A 17002-nucleotide genomic window follows, 5' to 3' on the forward strand; every position below is an offset into this window, starting at 1 on the left:
GGATTTTGAATTCTTTGACATATGGTCCTCCTAGAACAGTTATGAAACAGAGTGTATCGAATCTCACAGGTTTATATCATTAAAAGTGATAAAACTAGCAAAGTGTGCAGAGCTCGCCATTCACACATCTGATCCTCGCATGGCGTCATGTGACTCCGCGTGTCGAGCGTCTTTAAAGGAAATAACTCGGCGTTACATATATAATGCAGTTATAATGAATGCATTATAGATTTATTAAAGTTAAAATAATAAGGATGCTGGCCATGTAAATAACTACAAACTCCGAAACTGCCATTTCTCTGGCCAGTCAGCACCTCTTCTATGAGTTGTGTGAATGTCCTGATCTAAGGGGGAGAGCCTGAAACTGCACCCGGCTCATGCACACTCTGTTGTGGGGACGCTTGTCCCTCACGCGTGCTTGCTGCAGCTAGATTATATCGTGATGGCTCATGACTTATTGTGTTTCTTATCATGAAGAAAATTGGAGTGGTGGTGTAGTGGCTAAAGCACAGGGCTGTTAATCAGAAGGTCACAGGTTCTAACCCCACGGCCACCACCATTGTGTCCTTGAGCAATGCACTTAACTCCAGGTTGTTCCGGGGGGATTGTCCCTGTAATAACTGTAAGTTGCTTTGGATAAAAGCGTCTGCCAAATGTATAAATGTAAATGGAAATACGCAGCTTTATTAATAAAAGAGAGTTTTTTTTGAGAGTTAAAGATGGATTGAAGTGAAAAATTGGTGAGAGAGGGAAGTCTTCACCCCAGTATACACTGCAACAAAATAAGGTTTTTATGTGTTTTTATTTTGGCTTGTTTTCCAATATAAATATCTAAAACTCCTTTAAAACAATGTACATTTACTTTAGCTTCACTGCAGAAGAAAAAATTGTTATCGGAGAATGTTGAATATAATATTTGATATATGATATTTTAAAATATCTACAAATCCTTTAAAAAAGAAGCATTCATCTGAGAAGAAGCATATAATATATTTAGACTTACTTTTAGAGAATAGATCTTGAATACAAGTATATTTTGTCTTTACTGCACTCGCAGAAGTATAACCAAGTGAAAAAATACACTTATACAAAATACACTTATATCTCTCAAAATACATTCTCTTGAAGCGGTCTAAATATCTTATATGTTGCTTGTCAAGTAAATGTATATTGTTTTAAGAATTTTTAGACACTTTAAATGGAAAACAAGACAAAAACACTTGATAACAGTATGATTTTTTCCTGAATAATAAAAAGTATTTTTTCCTTTAATTCAGTGAATGTCATTTAGAGGTATTTTAAAAGATGATTTTGTCCTCTTTATTGTTAGCAAGCACGTTTAATACAACCTTTTAAGTAGGGGCACAAGCTGAGTAGTCGGTTAAGAGCTAATGATTAATTGTTGCAATAATCGCCGAATAGTCGAGTAATCAATCTAATAATCGGTAGATCAATCGATTATCAAAATAATCGTTAGTTGCAGCCCTATTTGGTAACAGGCAGAGCACAGTAAATCTAATAAGAATTGCATTACTCTTTCCAAATAGAATTCCATACATAATGAATTGTTAATGGAATCGTTAAGACAAATCAGAACTTAATTCCTCACGATTCCAATCCCGAAAACTGCCATTCACTAACATCAAGAAATAATTCAGGGTTTAATCTAACAGACACTTTTGAAAAATATGGTACATAACCTTAACCACTGCAATGAAAATCATATAGTGTAAAACAACTTTAATATAATGGTCCAACCTTGAGTTATAGACTTGGAAATGGACTTTGATTGCCAATGTCCAATCACAACTTTACAATCGAAGATGGACCATGTAAATGTAGTGTCAATGCAACTCAACACACGCTACTTATTTACATATCGAGCCTGCTGTGGAGTCACTGAGCCCCTAACAACTGACTGTTGTCCTGTATGCAGTAAAGCAGCTACAGGCAACGTTTAATGTGAGCTGTACGAAGTCAGACAGAAGTCAAACACTGGAGGAAAACAATGTACGTACGGTGTGAGTGTGTAATGGCTTACTAATGACTGTCAGCACTCTGCACATTACAGCTGGCCACAGCTAAAGTCAAATTTAATGGAGAAAGCAGAGAGAAATCAGAGCTTAAATGGCTTAATCAGATTACGCTGAGAAGAACAGAGAGCACATGCATCTACTATGAGCAGTCTATTGGCAGAAGGGGCATATATAGGACACGCAACTGCTGAGAGGAGACACCCAGTTTGGCACAAGACCCTTAAACACAAAGGATAAAGACTCCCTGGAATTTACAGGCATGACTTTTTTTAAAAACCCTAATACCCATCTGTTCCAACACAACACCCTTACAAACAAGTATTGATGGTTTCAGATGGCAACAACATGGTACTTTTATATTACATGAAAACAAAAAACATACTATGGTGGTACTATGGTCCAGTGTAGTATCGGATGGCAATTCCATGGTAGTTCTTTTATATACAATAATAATAAAATTAATGTACTGTGGTATATATAGAGTACCACCCTGGTACATGTCCTAAAACATGGTAATACCATGGTAGTGTTTTGTAAGTGGCTAAATTATTTCCATACCATTTCATTTGCATGGTACTCCAAAGTACTTTAAAGAGTAACATGATACTTTCTTAACCATGTAAATTGTGTAAAAATAGCTTGAATAAATTCTGCATTTATTGCAATGTATGTTGTACCATAGACTGTTCATTGTCTGAAACCCTTACAAAAAAGTACAATGGTACTACCACAAAAAAAAGACCTTGGGAAAACATTCCAGTATAATTTAAATGCCATGGTATAAGAACATGTTTGTCAAAATAATACAATGCTACATATTAAAGTATATGCATCTGATACCATCAGTGAGTGACCAATGGTATCAGGGTGAATTCCAAGTTTATGTTATACTTAAAAATTAATTGTAAAATGTAAAATATAGATTTTTTTTTAATTAAAATTAGGCATAATGAAAGTCAGTACCAATGTACTGCTATGATGTTTCAATATTTTACAATTTAAATAATATATCATGTTATTACATTGCGGTGATGACAATAAGGGGTTAAATGTGCATAACTGTGTTCTTAACTGCCCTAAAAAAAAAATATATATATTTTTTAAATATTCAAAATATAATTTCACATTTGTTTCTTTTGACTTTGAAGTACAATAGGACCAGGACATTTTCTTGACAGATTACGTGAAAAATCACCCACCCACCCACCACCAGTAGTTTAGGACCATCCAAGGTCGGACTGGCCATCGGAAGTGTCTGGAATTTTCCCGGTGGGCCGCTAGTAAGCCGATGCACATTATGATATAGCCTTAAAATACGTTCATAAAAAATAGCTAATTAAAAAAATAAATCCCCTTTAAAATATTATATTATGATATTACTATGATATATTATGTTTCACGCACCCGTCTTTATCATCGGAACACAGAGGATCAAGAAAGTCAAAAAAATGCACTGTTCCATAATATAATACATATATTCGATATCTATGGTGAAACCTATGTTCAGTTGGTGGCAAGAATCCTACATTTCCTGGTAAATATTTGTCTCCCAATCTGACCCTAGACCATTGGCCTATTTTGAACCATATTTAGATGTATCCATCTATCTATCATTTTACCATTGTAGGGTAAATATTGTTAAACTTAGCAAGAGTTGTTCCTGTTGTCCCTATGATTTGAGGGGAAAACTGATGGCAACATTTGCAGCATCATTGGTGTGTGTTGATTTAGTCAACAGCTGCTCTAAAGCCACATTCCACTCAATCACATTAACTAGAGTCCTAATTCTACCCGCCTACTCATTTCAGTAAACATACAGGGGATTTTCCAACTCTGTAGCCATGCACACCTTTCAAAACTCTTTGAAAACTGTTTTTGGCTTAGAAAAATGGTAACCTTACTGTTAGCTTTATCTTAAATGTTAAGGTTTGGCAGTAAGTGAAACTGCTTTTAAATGAAATCTCTGCACTCATTCTATAGGTGCAATGTGTCTGTCCATGCACTAACAAAAAAGTACATATTTAAGTATACCATATTTTTTTCGACAAGTGTACAATGATAATCTCATGTTTTTTCTGGACAAGGTGCCGTGGTAATAAAATTTTATTTTTAACAAGGTACCACCATGTAAGTACCATTTTTTGGAAAGAGTAATTTGATAATCTCATGTTTGTTTGATTATGTTTTTTTATATGGTGATGCCATGTTTACATAGAAAGAAGGTAATACAGTTCTTTATGGGCATGGTCCCATGATGTTACCATGTATCTTTGGACATGCATTATGGTACTCATTGGAGAACCAAAGAGAAACATGAATGTGATAATACTTCAGAAGAGAAGGTGGTAATGGCATGGTTTTCTTGGCATGGTGTCGTGATGTTGACATGTTTTTTGGACATGCATAATGGTATTTTTGGAGAACCAAATAGAACCATGAATATGATAATAATTCAGAAGAGAAGGTAATGTCATGGCTTTCTGGGCATGATGCCACCATGTTTTTGGACATGTATTATGGTATTCTTTGGAGAACCAAATAGAACCATGAATGTGATAATAATTCAGAAGAGAAGAAGGTAATGTCATGGTTTTCTGGGCATGGTGCCGTGGTAATACCATGCTATACTTTGGAATACCTTGGAGTACCATGCAAATATTATGATACAAGAATATAGTAACAGTTCAGTACCAGAGTATGTATCGAAGTAACACGTTATTATCACTACGGTACCATGGTGCCCATCAAGTACTATTTGAAAGGCTGTGGAAAGCCATTCAGAAAGTTTCCTGTGAAGGATGCGCGTTCACTGCCGCAACTCACCCGAAGTCCTGATCCATGGACTTGAAGAAGAACTTATAGTTGGGTTTATTAAGAACTTGTTTGAAGTCCAGCAGTGTGATCTCATCCGAGGAGATGGGGATCTTCACCAGGTACGGCGTCTCCTCCTCGTCGATATGATAGATTATTTTGGTTTCCGCCATTTCCTTGGCAGTTTTTTCTCCTTCGCTCCGACTAAATAAACTTTCCAGACGGATTAGTGGATGAGCAGATGACACAAGCCAGATTTTAGGGCACAAACGATTTTACCGTGTCCTTTGCGATCATTTTTTTCCGTCCGAGGTAAAGATTGGACTAACTGCAGCATAAACTGTATTCCTGTTGGTCTCCTTTTGTTGTTGTAAATCCCCCAAGTATTCATACATTCTCAGTATTCCCAAACTTTTCCAGCGAGCGCTCGCTCATACAGGTTGGGGGAGGAGAAAGAAAGCCAACGCGGCGTTATGACGTTTAGCAGGAGCGTGAGCCCCCCCCCTTACCCCTGGTGTGAGCCGAAAACACTCCAATGCCCCATTATAAACGCTATAACTTCCTTCAATTTTGAACAAGCTAAGTTACAGTGGACGCGAAACTTGTATTTGGACACCTGAGCCACACTTAAAGCTGCTGAAGGCGATTTATTTTATTACAACACAAAAATATCCCTACAACCTGACAGATATCGACAGCTCTAGGCTTTGTAAGCACCAAAAACAAACAAACCAACAACAACAAAAAAAGAATCTGACCGTGGTCCGCGTGTCTTAGCCAATCAGAAAACTGGGATGTGGCTCTCTGCCAAACGTGAGTTGTGAGGCGGGACTATCTGTCTGATCCACCCATGTTAGATGGAGAAACATTTGAAAACAGTCATTTTTGCTATGTCATTTGATGCCACTAGTGGTGCAAAAATCGCTTTAACTGTGCCTTTCAAATTGATCTGTAATGTTTATTTATTTTTGTGACCCAATTTATTCAAAGACACAATTGCCCCAAAAATATTTAAAAAAAAACCAAGCCATATATAAAAATTTGCGAACATCATTGCAATAAATAATCAAATCAACTGGCATCTGTAAAGGAATGGTGCTCTGAATTTTTTTCCACAGAACCAAGTTAATTTCCTTAATTATTTCCATTATTGTGATATTTAATTTAGCGAACAGTTCCTAAAATTATTTTAGTTGATGCGGAGGTGTAGCAGTAACCGCAGGTGTAGTTCTTTAACAGTTTACATGTTGCAGTAACATCTGACAACCATAAAGTGTCCAAATTGGACACTTTCTCAAGCTGAAGGGTGTAATTTTTGCACCACTACCACCAACAAACAGAATTTAAAAAAAATAAACAACGTTTTCAAAACAGTTTTCCAAATATGTCCCCTTGTCTGCCGTTGATCAAACAAACATATAGTCCCGTCCCCAAATCACGCCATTGGTCGAGTCAGTGTTGTTATGTCTCAAAACAAATGGGAATTTTCATAGTGCCACAGAGACACAGGGATTCGTTTTCAAGAAAGTTTACCTGCTGGGTTGCTCATATCTTAAAAATGCCAATGTCATTTGCACAATTGTTGGCATCCTTTATGACTTTTGGTCCCAAAAACGTATTTGAACTTTATTTCCATCAATTGCACAAAATAAAGTGGCGCCATCTGGCGATCAAAAACTTCTAAAATTCAGACATCTTACTGTTTAACTAAATGTAAACAACAAAATGACATCACTGTGACATCATCGTGAGCAACACCTTCAGTGATTCTCGCTATGTGGCCTCATTATTTTTCTCAGGCCACCCTGTATGAATGGTTTACTTTTAGTCATCTCTGCATATTAAGCTGGAATAGTTGAACGCATTTTAACTTTCAGATTTACATTTTTAATACCTGTTGTTTAAAGCCTAACATTTATATTAGATTGTATTTTCTAGTGCAATACATGGCTTTAACATCCAAATAAATTGAGGCCACTGTACTTAACTATGCCTTTTATGTCTAATCAGTAAAACTAACTTAATTGATAATGTATTAACTGCACTAATTATAGCCTGATCAGACATAATTGATACAGTGTTGCCAACCACATTTGCAGAACTACAAGCTGTTAAATCAGATTAAAACAATGCAAATAGACACACAAGAGTTTTTATTCTTCATGTTGAAGCACAACATTTAGCGAAGAACTGATATGGGACCAATCATCATTATATTGGACAGTGTTGAATCTGTGAAGAAAAAATAAATAAATAAATAAATAAAATAAAATAAAATTGCAAATCAACAATTGATATGAAGAAAAACCAAAATCAGTGAATGATGCAAATGGTAAAACAAATACTGTACATCAAACATCAGTTCAGACTCAAGTACTAAATCGAACATCAGTAAAAATCGTTTCTTTTCAATGCATGACTTTATTTAATACTCAATTATATGCATTTAATAACTAACTGCAGTGTTGGGTCCTGATCATCAAAGCATAATGTAGAAGACTTCAAAAGGAAATGTCTAACAGAACAGACAAATATCCTAGCTTTATCAGTTAAGACGGAAGAAACTGTACAGGGGGGGATAATGCCATTTCTTTGTCAGAATGTGTCCTAAATGCTTACCTCCATTGATGGACCTCTTTGGTAGTCTACTCCATTTGCTCATTTGTTTCTGTCCATTGTCATCACAAGTAGACTCGCAGCATTCGCAAACATCATCCGTACCATCGTCCACACTCAGCCACCTTCAGAAAGCAACAAGTCATTGATGAAACTGATATCAGAGACACGTGGCTGTTTTTGGAACAGGGGTCTTGCTAAAGTATCTTGTGGAATTCATGCATGTAAAAAAAAAAACTTGTAAAATATTATCAAAGATTGATAATTCTTCCTCTTAATTTAACCTGTGGGTCTCTTGCAAAGGGTCAAAGTTTGACTGGTTAGCATTGTAATTTGATATCAAAATCTTTCTCTATTGATGGCCATTCAAAAGTTGCAGAGTTACATTTTTTTTATATTTTCATAAGCAAAATAAAAATATTTATTTTGATTAAATTTATTTAATTACATTATAGTAGATGTTTTGCCAGTGACCATTTTTAAAAAGTGTGAAATTAATTTAATAAATTTTAATTAGGGCAATCAATCGATTAATTTTTACATCTAATTAATTACATGGTATGCCAAATAATTAATTCATACATACTTGCTTAGAAAGCCCTAATTACAATAGTTATAAATGGTTATAATATATATATATATATATATATATATATATATATATATACACACACACACACACACACACACACACACACTCACCTAAAGGATTATTAGGAACACCTGTTCAATTTCTCATTAATGCAATTATCTAATCAACCAATCACATGGCAGTTGCTTCAATGAATTTAGGGGTGTGGTCCTGGTCAAGACAATCTCCTGAACTCCAAACTGAATGTCAGAATGGGAAAGAAAGGTGATTTAAGCAATTTTGAGCGTGGCATGGTTGTTGGTGCCAGACGGGCCGGTCTGAGTATTTCACAATCTGCTCAGTTACTGGGATTTTCACGCACAACCATTTCTAGGGTTTACAAAGAATGGTGTGAAAAGGGAAAAACATCCAGCATGCGGCAGTCCTGTGGGCGAAAATGCCTTGTTGATGCTAGAGGTCAGAGGAGAATGGGCCGACTGATTCAAGCTGATAGAAGAGCAACTTTGCCTGAAATAACCACTCGTTACAACCGAGGTATGCAGCAAAGCATTTGTGAAGCCACAACACGCACAACCTTGAGGCGGATGGGCTACAACAGCAGAAGACCCCACCGGGTACCACTCATCTCCACTACAAATAGGAAAAAGAGGCTACAATTTGCAAGAGCTCACCAAAATTGGACAGTTGAAGACTGGAAAAATGTTGCCTGGTCTGAGGAGACTCGATTTCTGTTGAGACATTCAGATGGTAGAGTCAGAATTTGGTGTAAACAGAATGAGAACATGGATCCATCATGCCTTGTTACCACTGTGCAGGCTGGTGGTGGTGGTGTAATGGTGTGGGGCATGTTTTCTTGGCACACTTTAGGCCCCTTAGTGCCAATTGGGCATCGTTTAAATGCCACGGCCTACCTGAGCATTGTTTCTGACCATGTCCATCCCTTTATGGCCACCATGTACCCATCCTCTGATGGCTACTTCCAGCAGGATAATGCACCATGTCACAAAGCTCGAATCATTTCAAATTGGTTTCTTGAACATGACAATGAGTTCACTGTACTAAAATGGCCCCCACAGTCACCAGATCTCAACCCAATAGAGCATCTTTGGGATGTGGTGGAACGGGAGATTCGTGCCCTGGATGTGCATCCCACAAATCTCCATCAACTGCAAGATGCTATCCTATCAATATGGGCCAACATTTCTAAAGAATGCTTTCAGCACCTTGTTGAATCAATGCCACGTAGAATTAAGGCAGTTCTGAAGGCGAAAGGGGGTCAAACACAGTATTAGTATGGTGTTCCTAATAATCCTTTAAGTGAGTGTATACACACACACATACACACACTCACATTTTGTAAATATTTGATTATATAGTAGTTAATCACAGCAGTGCTAATTTAGGGCCATATAGCACTATTGCTCATGTGATATTGATTGTATGCACACAACAGTTCAAAGAACAAATCCATTTTTTTAAATTTGGAACTACTAAGTACGGTCATAAAAACGCATTTGTGCATAGAACTACTTTATTACATGGCGGATCAGAATCTGCCATTGCTGGTTCAAACCAAATGATGCGTCCAAGCCTCCGTTAGTAATTCAAAAAGTTCACTTCAGAAATAGTATCACAGCTTGTGCTGTTTCTAACAAGTTATTGGATAAACGTTTGTGTGTGTGTGAGAGAGAGAGAGAGAGAGAGAGAGAGATGGAGCATGTGTGGTCACCTGTTGCCACACCCAAGCAAAGATGCTGTCAGCTTTCCGAAGATCAGTTTTCTCAGTGGAAATACAGCCATCCAAGCGGGGGTATTTCTCCCTATTTCGCGGTAGCCGGTGTGCAAGGGTCGATCACTATAGAAACCGTAATGTCCTCCATTTTAAACAGTGTGCCCACTCCAATGTGAAAAGAGGTAAGCGCCTTTAGTTTGTGTAATTAATCAGTCTGTTGGGTCTCTCAGCTGTGATGATCCGTAATGCTGAAGTTGTTAGTTTAAAGCCGTTTAAAGCCATTTCCTAGTTTTAGTAGTAGTAATACAAGCGATCACGAAGAGCTGTTGTTTGTAAATGGCTGAAGCGGCTTCACTTCACATCATCTAACTTGCTCATATTACACACAAAAATTATCTTTTGCCACCACCTGCTGGCTAACATATGTAATGTAAATAAAATTAATGTTATCACAGCTCTTAACAGATCTGCACTGCTCATACACTTTAGTTAGAATGGCATGAACACCAGCGGAGTGATACACACAGTGAAGCATCATAGTGCTGATAGTGTCAGACCATCAGTGCTCATGAAACGTCTCATCCAATCAGATAAAATATACCGTCTATTCTGTAAATATCACCAAGCTTCATGCCAAACAACAAATGTAAGAATTTTAATAATTGAAGTTCTGCCTCTGGTATTGCAGTGGTAATTCTAGCTAATAATGGAGGTTATCTAGACAAAAACAACAACAAAAACCACCACCACCAAACATGGATACCTTTGTCCAGAATAAGTACAGGCCTTGTTCATGATATTCACTTCATGAATCTTCAGATGGCATGTAATATAGATCTAGATGATAAAATGAAAAAGAATATGTAATGGCCTTACTTATATCAAAATAGCAGGACTTCTTTGATAACTTCAAAATCACCCTTTGAATGACAAAACACATTCCTACCATACTATGGAATGAAATGCATTAGTTTATGAAGGACTCACAGAGTTTCTGTGGTCGTCGAAGAAACGGAAAGCATCCATCTGCATCTGAAGCACGTGGTTTAGTTTTCGAGGCATGAAACGGGCACTGGAGCCTGGCGTTTTAGAGTCAATAAGACACCTACAACACAAGGGACAAGAATTCTATAGTTAAACAAGGATTTATAGTTTTACGTTTCGATCACAATCATCAGTGTAATGTGAATAAATGTTTTATATAATTTCTAAAGTATATCACAAAGAGTTTTAGTATCAATTTAGTTCTGTTAAAACAGATGCAACTTGGATTTGAAATGTTTTATAATGAATGACCAGGTCTCTGGAACCAGAGGGTCCGAACATTGTATATAACAGAACGTTTCTTTTGACCATTTGAGATGGAGTCTGTAATGGCAGAAATGTCAATGGGCTTACAATATGGCAAAGTTCAGAATGAAATTCTAACTTTGTACTTACTGAATACTGCAGAGTTAACAAAGTTTACCAACCATTTCTTTTTTAATTGTTCTGGAAAAAGCATTTTTTTCATTTGTCCTGTTATCAAAAATAGATGTGGCTGTGAGTACTTCATTACCGAATGGTCAAAAAAACCAAAATATTAAAATTAGTGTTAATATAAACATGGCCTTTGGTTCCTCAGAAAGCATTAAGATGCCATATTCAGCATTAATGCACAAGAAAGAGATTTGCTAATTCTTGCACTTCATATTTCTGGAATATAGGCCGTGGAATCTCGACTGACCCATGGTTCTGAACGAACACGTAGCGAGGCACTGATGCGACGTCAGGCTGCAGAGTGGCCACACAACTGTCCATTATTAATCTGAAGGAAGCATTCTTCTCTTTCAGGAAAGAAGCTTGGATATTCATCACATCACCCAAGTGGTACACATAGGAAGACCTTTTAGTCCTCCAATCATCTAAAAGCAGCAAGAGACAGAAAGGTTGTGAAGAAAAAACAAAAAAGGCTTTTTATTTAACCTAATTTTACACATACGCACACACGCGCACATACACACGCGCGTGACCGCACACGCGTGCACACACAGAGAGACACAGACACACACCATTCATCAATTTAAAGGAAAAACTGATAAATTCCATAGCTGCTTTTGTAGATGTTAATGGCTCCCAAGTTGGCTTCACATCAGTGCTGCTGACAAAGTGAGTCCTGTATAGTATATATTGAAGCAAACATACAGTAATTATGCAAAAAGGCAGCAAGATCTATAAATTATGATAAGCATACAGTGAGAATCCAAACCTTTTGTAGTGACATTCAACAGGAACAGCAACACCGATGGTCCTCACAATACCAACACTGTTCTTCACAGGGGTGTAGATCAACAGGTTTGAATAAACTAAATGATCTCCCTCAATCTGAGAATTAAAGAAGCAATTAAATAAGGAATTTTGGTAATGTATAATAGGATCAAACAAGAATAATCTAAGAATCAATATAGATCTTACTAGATAGAAAAAAAATTCTCATTATATAAGAAAAAGTAAGTGAACCTCTGGGCTTCTGACTTCTAACAAAGCTAATTTAGGCAGATGTTCCAGTCAATGAGCGGAGATTGTAGATGTGGACTTTAGAGGTGCCCTCCTCTATAAAAACAGTACAGTCTGGGTACTGAGAGAGTCTGAACTTCTCAAGACGACTGTGAACCATGCCCTGATCAAAACAAATGTCAGAGGACCTGAGAAGAAGAGATGTGTGAAGCTGGAAAAGGCTACAAACATTTCTGAAAGACCTTGATGTTCACCAATCTACAGTATGACAAATTGTTTCCAAATGGAGGAAATTCAGCACTGTTGTTAGTTTGCCTAGGAGTGAGAGTCCTGCACAGTTCACCCCAAGAGCACGACATGCAGAATTGAAGGAAGTGTAAAAGAACCCAAAGGCAACAGCAAAAGATCTGCAGAAATCTCTTGAACTTGCTAAAGTCTCCGTTCATGCGTCAACTATAAGATAAACACTGAACAATAATGGTGTTCATGGGAGGACACCACGGAGGAAATCAATGCTCTCCAAACATCAAGTTTGCGGAAGACCAGCTTGATGCTCAACAAAGCTTCTGGATTAATGTTCTGTGGACAGATGGAACAAAATGTAACTTTTTTGGCAGAAATACACAACACTACACTGATGAGCCAAAACACTGTGACCACTCACAGGTGAAGCAAATAACATTGATCATCTCCTAATAAGGCCACATGTCAAGGTCTGAGTAGTTCTTGTAGTCACGGTGTTGAATCCAGGAGAAATGGGCAGGAGTAAAGACCTGAGCGACAAGGCCCAAATTGTTATGGCCAGATGACTGGATCAGAACATCTCTAAAATGACAAGGCTGTGCTCCCGATCAGCAGTGGCGATTACCCACCGACAGTAGTCGACAGTGTATTGGGCGCACCAGGCTCATCAATGCGCGAGGGCAACGAAGGCTATCCCATCTGATCCGAACTGACAGAAGGTTTACTGTGGCACAAGTCACAATTTTTTTTAATGATGGTTACTCACAGTGCATCGCGCCCTGCTGTGTATGGGGCTGCATAGCCGCAGACCGGTCAGACTGCACATGATGACCTCTATCCACTGTTGAAATGGGCATGTGAGTTTCGGAACTGGACCTTGGATCAGTGGAAGAAGGTCGCCTGGTCCGATGAGACCTGTTTTAATTAACATCATGTGGACTCCCACGTGGACGTGACACCAACCTAAACATCGTTGCAGACCAGCTACATCCCTTCATGGCAATGGTATTCCCTGAAGGCCGTGGCCTCTTTCAGCAGGATAATGCACCCAGCCACACTGTACTCATTGTTTGGGAATGGTTTGAGGAACATAATGAAGAGTGAGAGATGTTGTCCTATCTACCATGCAACTTAGCGATCCTTCAAGTACTATTTCTAATGTCTTAATGCTGGATACCACAGGACACTTTTAGGGGTCTTGTAGAGTCCATGCATTGGCAGGTCAGTGCCGTTTTGTCAGAACGCGAAGGACCAACAGCATATTAGCCAGGTGGTTATAACGTGGCTCTTCTGTGTATATTTGGAGGAAAAGGGGCACTGCACACTAGCACCAGATCCTCATCCCAACTGTGAAGCATGGTGGAGGAAGCATCATGGTTTTGGACTCCTTTGCTACATCAGGGACTGGACAGCTAGCGATCACTGAGGGAATGATCAATTAAAAATTGTATCAAGGGATTTTACAGGAGAATATCAGGGTAGCAGTCCGCCATCAGACATCAACAGTTGGGTGATTCAATAAGACATTGACCCAAAACACACAAGAAATCAATAACAGAACTGTTGAAGAGGAATTGCCAATATATGTTTTGGAATTGCCAAGTCAGAGTGCAGATTTTAACTCAATTGAGATTTTGTAGCATGACTGGAAGAGGGCTATTCATGCAAGAAATATTAATGAACTGAAACAAATTTGTGAGGAGGAATGGTGTAATATCCCTCCTCCATGCTATACAAGGCTGATCATCAGCAACAGGAATGTTTGGTGGAGGTTATTGCTGCTCAAGGAGGTTCTACCAGTTATTAAATACAAGGGTTCACATACCTTTTCTAGTATGGACTGTGAATATTTAAACAACATTTTCAATAAAGACATGAAAACTAAAAGTAATGACAAGCAAATAATTGAAGCAAATAGCATTAATATATTTGTAGGTCTTCGGTGAAGATCAGACCACACTTTATAAATAATCATTCCAGAAATGCAGGAAATTCCAAAGGTTCATGAACTTTTTCTTGACGTGGTATTTCAGTTCATCCTGTGGAATCATAGAATACTTTTGTTGGATCACATTTTATTGATAAGGGAACATTTGTGAAAATTATATTATATATGAATTATAGAATTTGGAATCAATCCTAATGGAATCAAATAATAAATCAAAGGTTCTACAGGATAAAATAAAAATTACATGGATATAAAAGAAAAATAAAAAGTTACAGAAAATCGTACATAGCAATGGGAGAATTACATCTTCCATCTTTCTAATTTAATCATCCATTTATGCCAAATGTATGGGTTTAACTTATTTCAAAAATTAATTAAACAATTGATCAGAACAAGACATGGATTGTAGATGCAGTAAGAATATCCGAATATAAAGGTTAGTAGAACGTTAGGAAGTCGTTCTGGGAATCACAAACTGTTAGCTGGGTTGTTAGTATCACGCACATTCAATTTTGATCGCTTACATACCGATATCTCAGAGCCACACATGTGCAAATCCGCTTCAATCACATATTCAGTGTCACTGTAAGGTGTCGCTTCGCAGTTCTCTGTTGACCGGCCGAGGTGCAGCTCTTTGGCAGTGACTTGACGGCCGTTCGAGTAAAGGTCGGCACGGATGAACACAATCATGCTCTGCGCAGTGCACCGCACCTGGACAGGTACAACTCTGCTCTGCGGCTCGTCTTTAAGATTGTCTCTAGGTAGAAATGCAGTTTTGTACTGTCTGCCATCTGGCCCCATCATCGGCCCATCTTTTAAAGTACGAATTGCGCCTGTAACGCAGATACTTAATAAAACCATAATTCCTATAATGTTACTTTCTGTCATCATCGTGGCAGATAGAAACTGAAGTAGTGCGCATGCGTATTCGGGTGCATTTTATTCATTTACGCAGTTGTTCTTAATTAAATGAGTAAATAGAATCATCCCAGTGACTCGAATCTTTTGAATCATTTGCTAAAACTCGTTTGATGACTCGTTCAGTGAATCCACTGACACCAGCAGGACAGATCATTGCCTGAGACTGCTTAACAGATTTATTTAAAAACACGACTGAAATAAGTTTTATTATCCTTTATTAAAAGGGACTGGGGAGATCATGTTAAAGGAATATTTTACCCAAAAAGGAAAACTCATCATTTATTCACCCTCGTGCCATCCTAGATTTGTTGGACTTTCCTCTTGATCACACACACACACACACACATATTTTTAGAAGAATATCTCAGCTCTGTTGGTCCATATAATGCAAGTGAATGGTGGCCAGACCTTTGAAGGTCCAAAAAGCACATAAAGGCAGCATAAAAGTAATCCATAAAACCGCCACAATCTTACAGGATTACGTCAACCTAATTCTATTTTAATTCATGTACATTTTTGTGACCATAAAAACAACTGCAACATTGCATAGGTCAAAGCTTTCATCTAAAAACACTGAAACACCTTTAACCCTTTCTGCTTGCTGATAGTCTGTCACCTATTCCTTAGCTGAGGTGCATATCTTACTGCTCTAATGTAAAAGGAGCACATGCTCAAAATGTTCATCTGTGAGACTATTGCACTTCAGGGTAAGAATATGATATTGATATGAAAACAATCAATAAATTATTAACAGGTTACTGCCATTGTTTCATTAATATGTAATCACATAATCTATAAAAAAGTAACTGTAGACCGATTAAGAGTATTTTAAAACAATTTAATCCAATTACATGTACTTCATTTTTGTTATCTTATTACAATATTTATATTACATGTAATCTGGTACTACCCAGCAATGCCCCTAACTCTTGGTTTATTTATTTGAAATCTTGACTTGTACTGCACATTAACAACTAATATTGGCATTATATTCAACTTGATTAATCAGAGGGGAACTGATCCCCAGAAGTATCTGTTTCTAACTTCTGAAAATATGGATTTAACCACTGGAGTCAATGTGGATTACTTTTTGCTGCCTTTGTGCTTTTTGGACCTTCAAAATTCTGGCCATCATTCACTTGCATTGTATGGACCTACAGAGCTGAGATGTTCTTTTAAAAATCTTTGTGTGGAGTCAAATGTGGCACGGCATGAGGGTGAGTAAAAGATCAGAGCAGTTTTGCGTGAACTATCCCTTTTACTCTTAAAAGACTCTTAAAAAAGATGATTTAGAAGATTTGTGTGCATGCGCGTAAAATTTGCAATGGGCAGAATGTTTACTGCAAGACCTACTGTTTCCACTATTTATAAAGGCAATAAGCTTGGCCAATTCATGTACTTGGCTCAGGAAAATATTTTTATAATACAGTCTTCACTACAACCTAGCCAAATTACATCTTAGTTTCTAATATTTACCACAGGTGTTCTTCCCCAAAAGATAACAGGCAGAGTTCGGTGAATAAAGTGAGCAATATGCACAAAGAACAGCCACTTTTAGAGCCTAACTTACACTAGCTAAGCTATATTTAGTGTATAGTGCATTAACG

The 17002-nt window shown here is 37.6% G+C and overlaps 2 protein-coding genes across 2 annotated transcripts in view; both read right to left on the reverse strand.

Moving 5' to 3' along the window:
• The window catches only part of LOC127623928 (segment polarity protein dishevelled homolog DVL-2-like), a 46017-nt gene extending 40736 nt beyond the window's left edge, over window positions 1-5281 (reverse strand). Inside the window, exon 1 of the mRNA XM_052098510.1 lies at window positions 4860-5281. Coding sequence (XP_051954470.1) covers window positions 4860-5020 — 161 coding nt within the window. The 5' untranslated portion in view covers window positions 5021-5281. The remainder of the gene's footprint in view (window positions 1-4859) is intronic.
• Window positions 5282-7026: 1745 nt separating this feature from the next.
• On the reverse strand, window positions 7027-15335 carry LOC127621912 (zona pellucida sperm-binding protein 3-like). Its single transcript, XM_052095717.1, has 8 exons — window positions 15003-15335; window positions 12036-12151; window positions 11839-11942; window positions 11514-11691; window positions 10775-10892; window positions 10551-10624; window positions 7467-7588; window positions 7027-7079 (listed from the first exon to the last, which is right to left on the reverse strand). The coding sequence occupies exons 1-8, from the start codon at window positions 15333-15335 to the stop codon at window positions 7027-7029; spliced, it is 1098 nt and encodes a 365-aa protein (XP_051951677.1).
• Between the last annotated feature and the right edge of the window lie 1667 nt (window positions 15336-17002).

The sequence above is a fragment of the Xyrauchen texanus genome, chromosome 3 (assembly GCF_025860055.1).
Source record: "Xyrauchen texanus isolate HMW12.3.18 chromosome 3, RBS_HiC_50CHRs, whole genome shotgun sequence".
In the NCBI taxonomy this organism is placed as follows: domain Eukaryota; kingdom Metazoa; phylum Chordata; class Actinopteri; order Cypriniformes; family Catostomidae; genus Xyrauchen; species Xyrauchen texanus.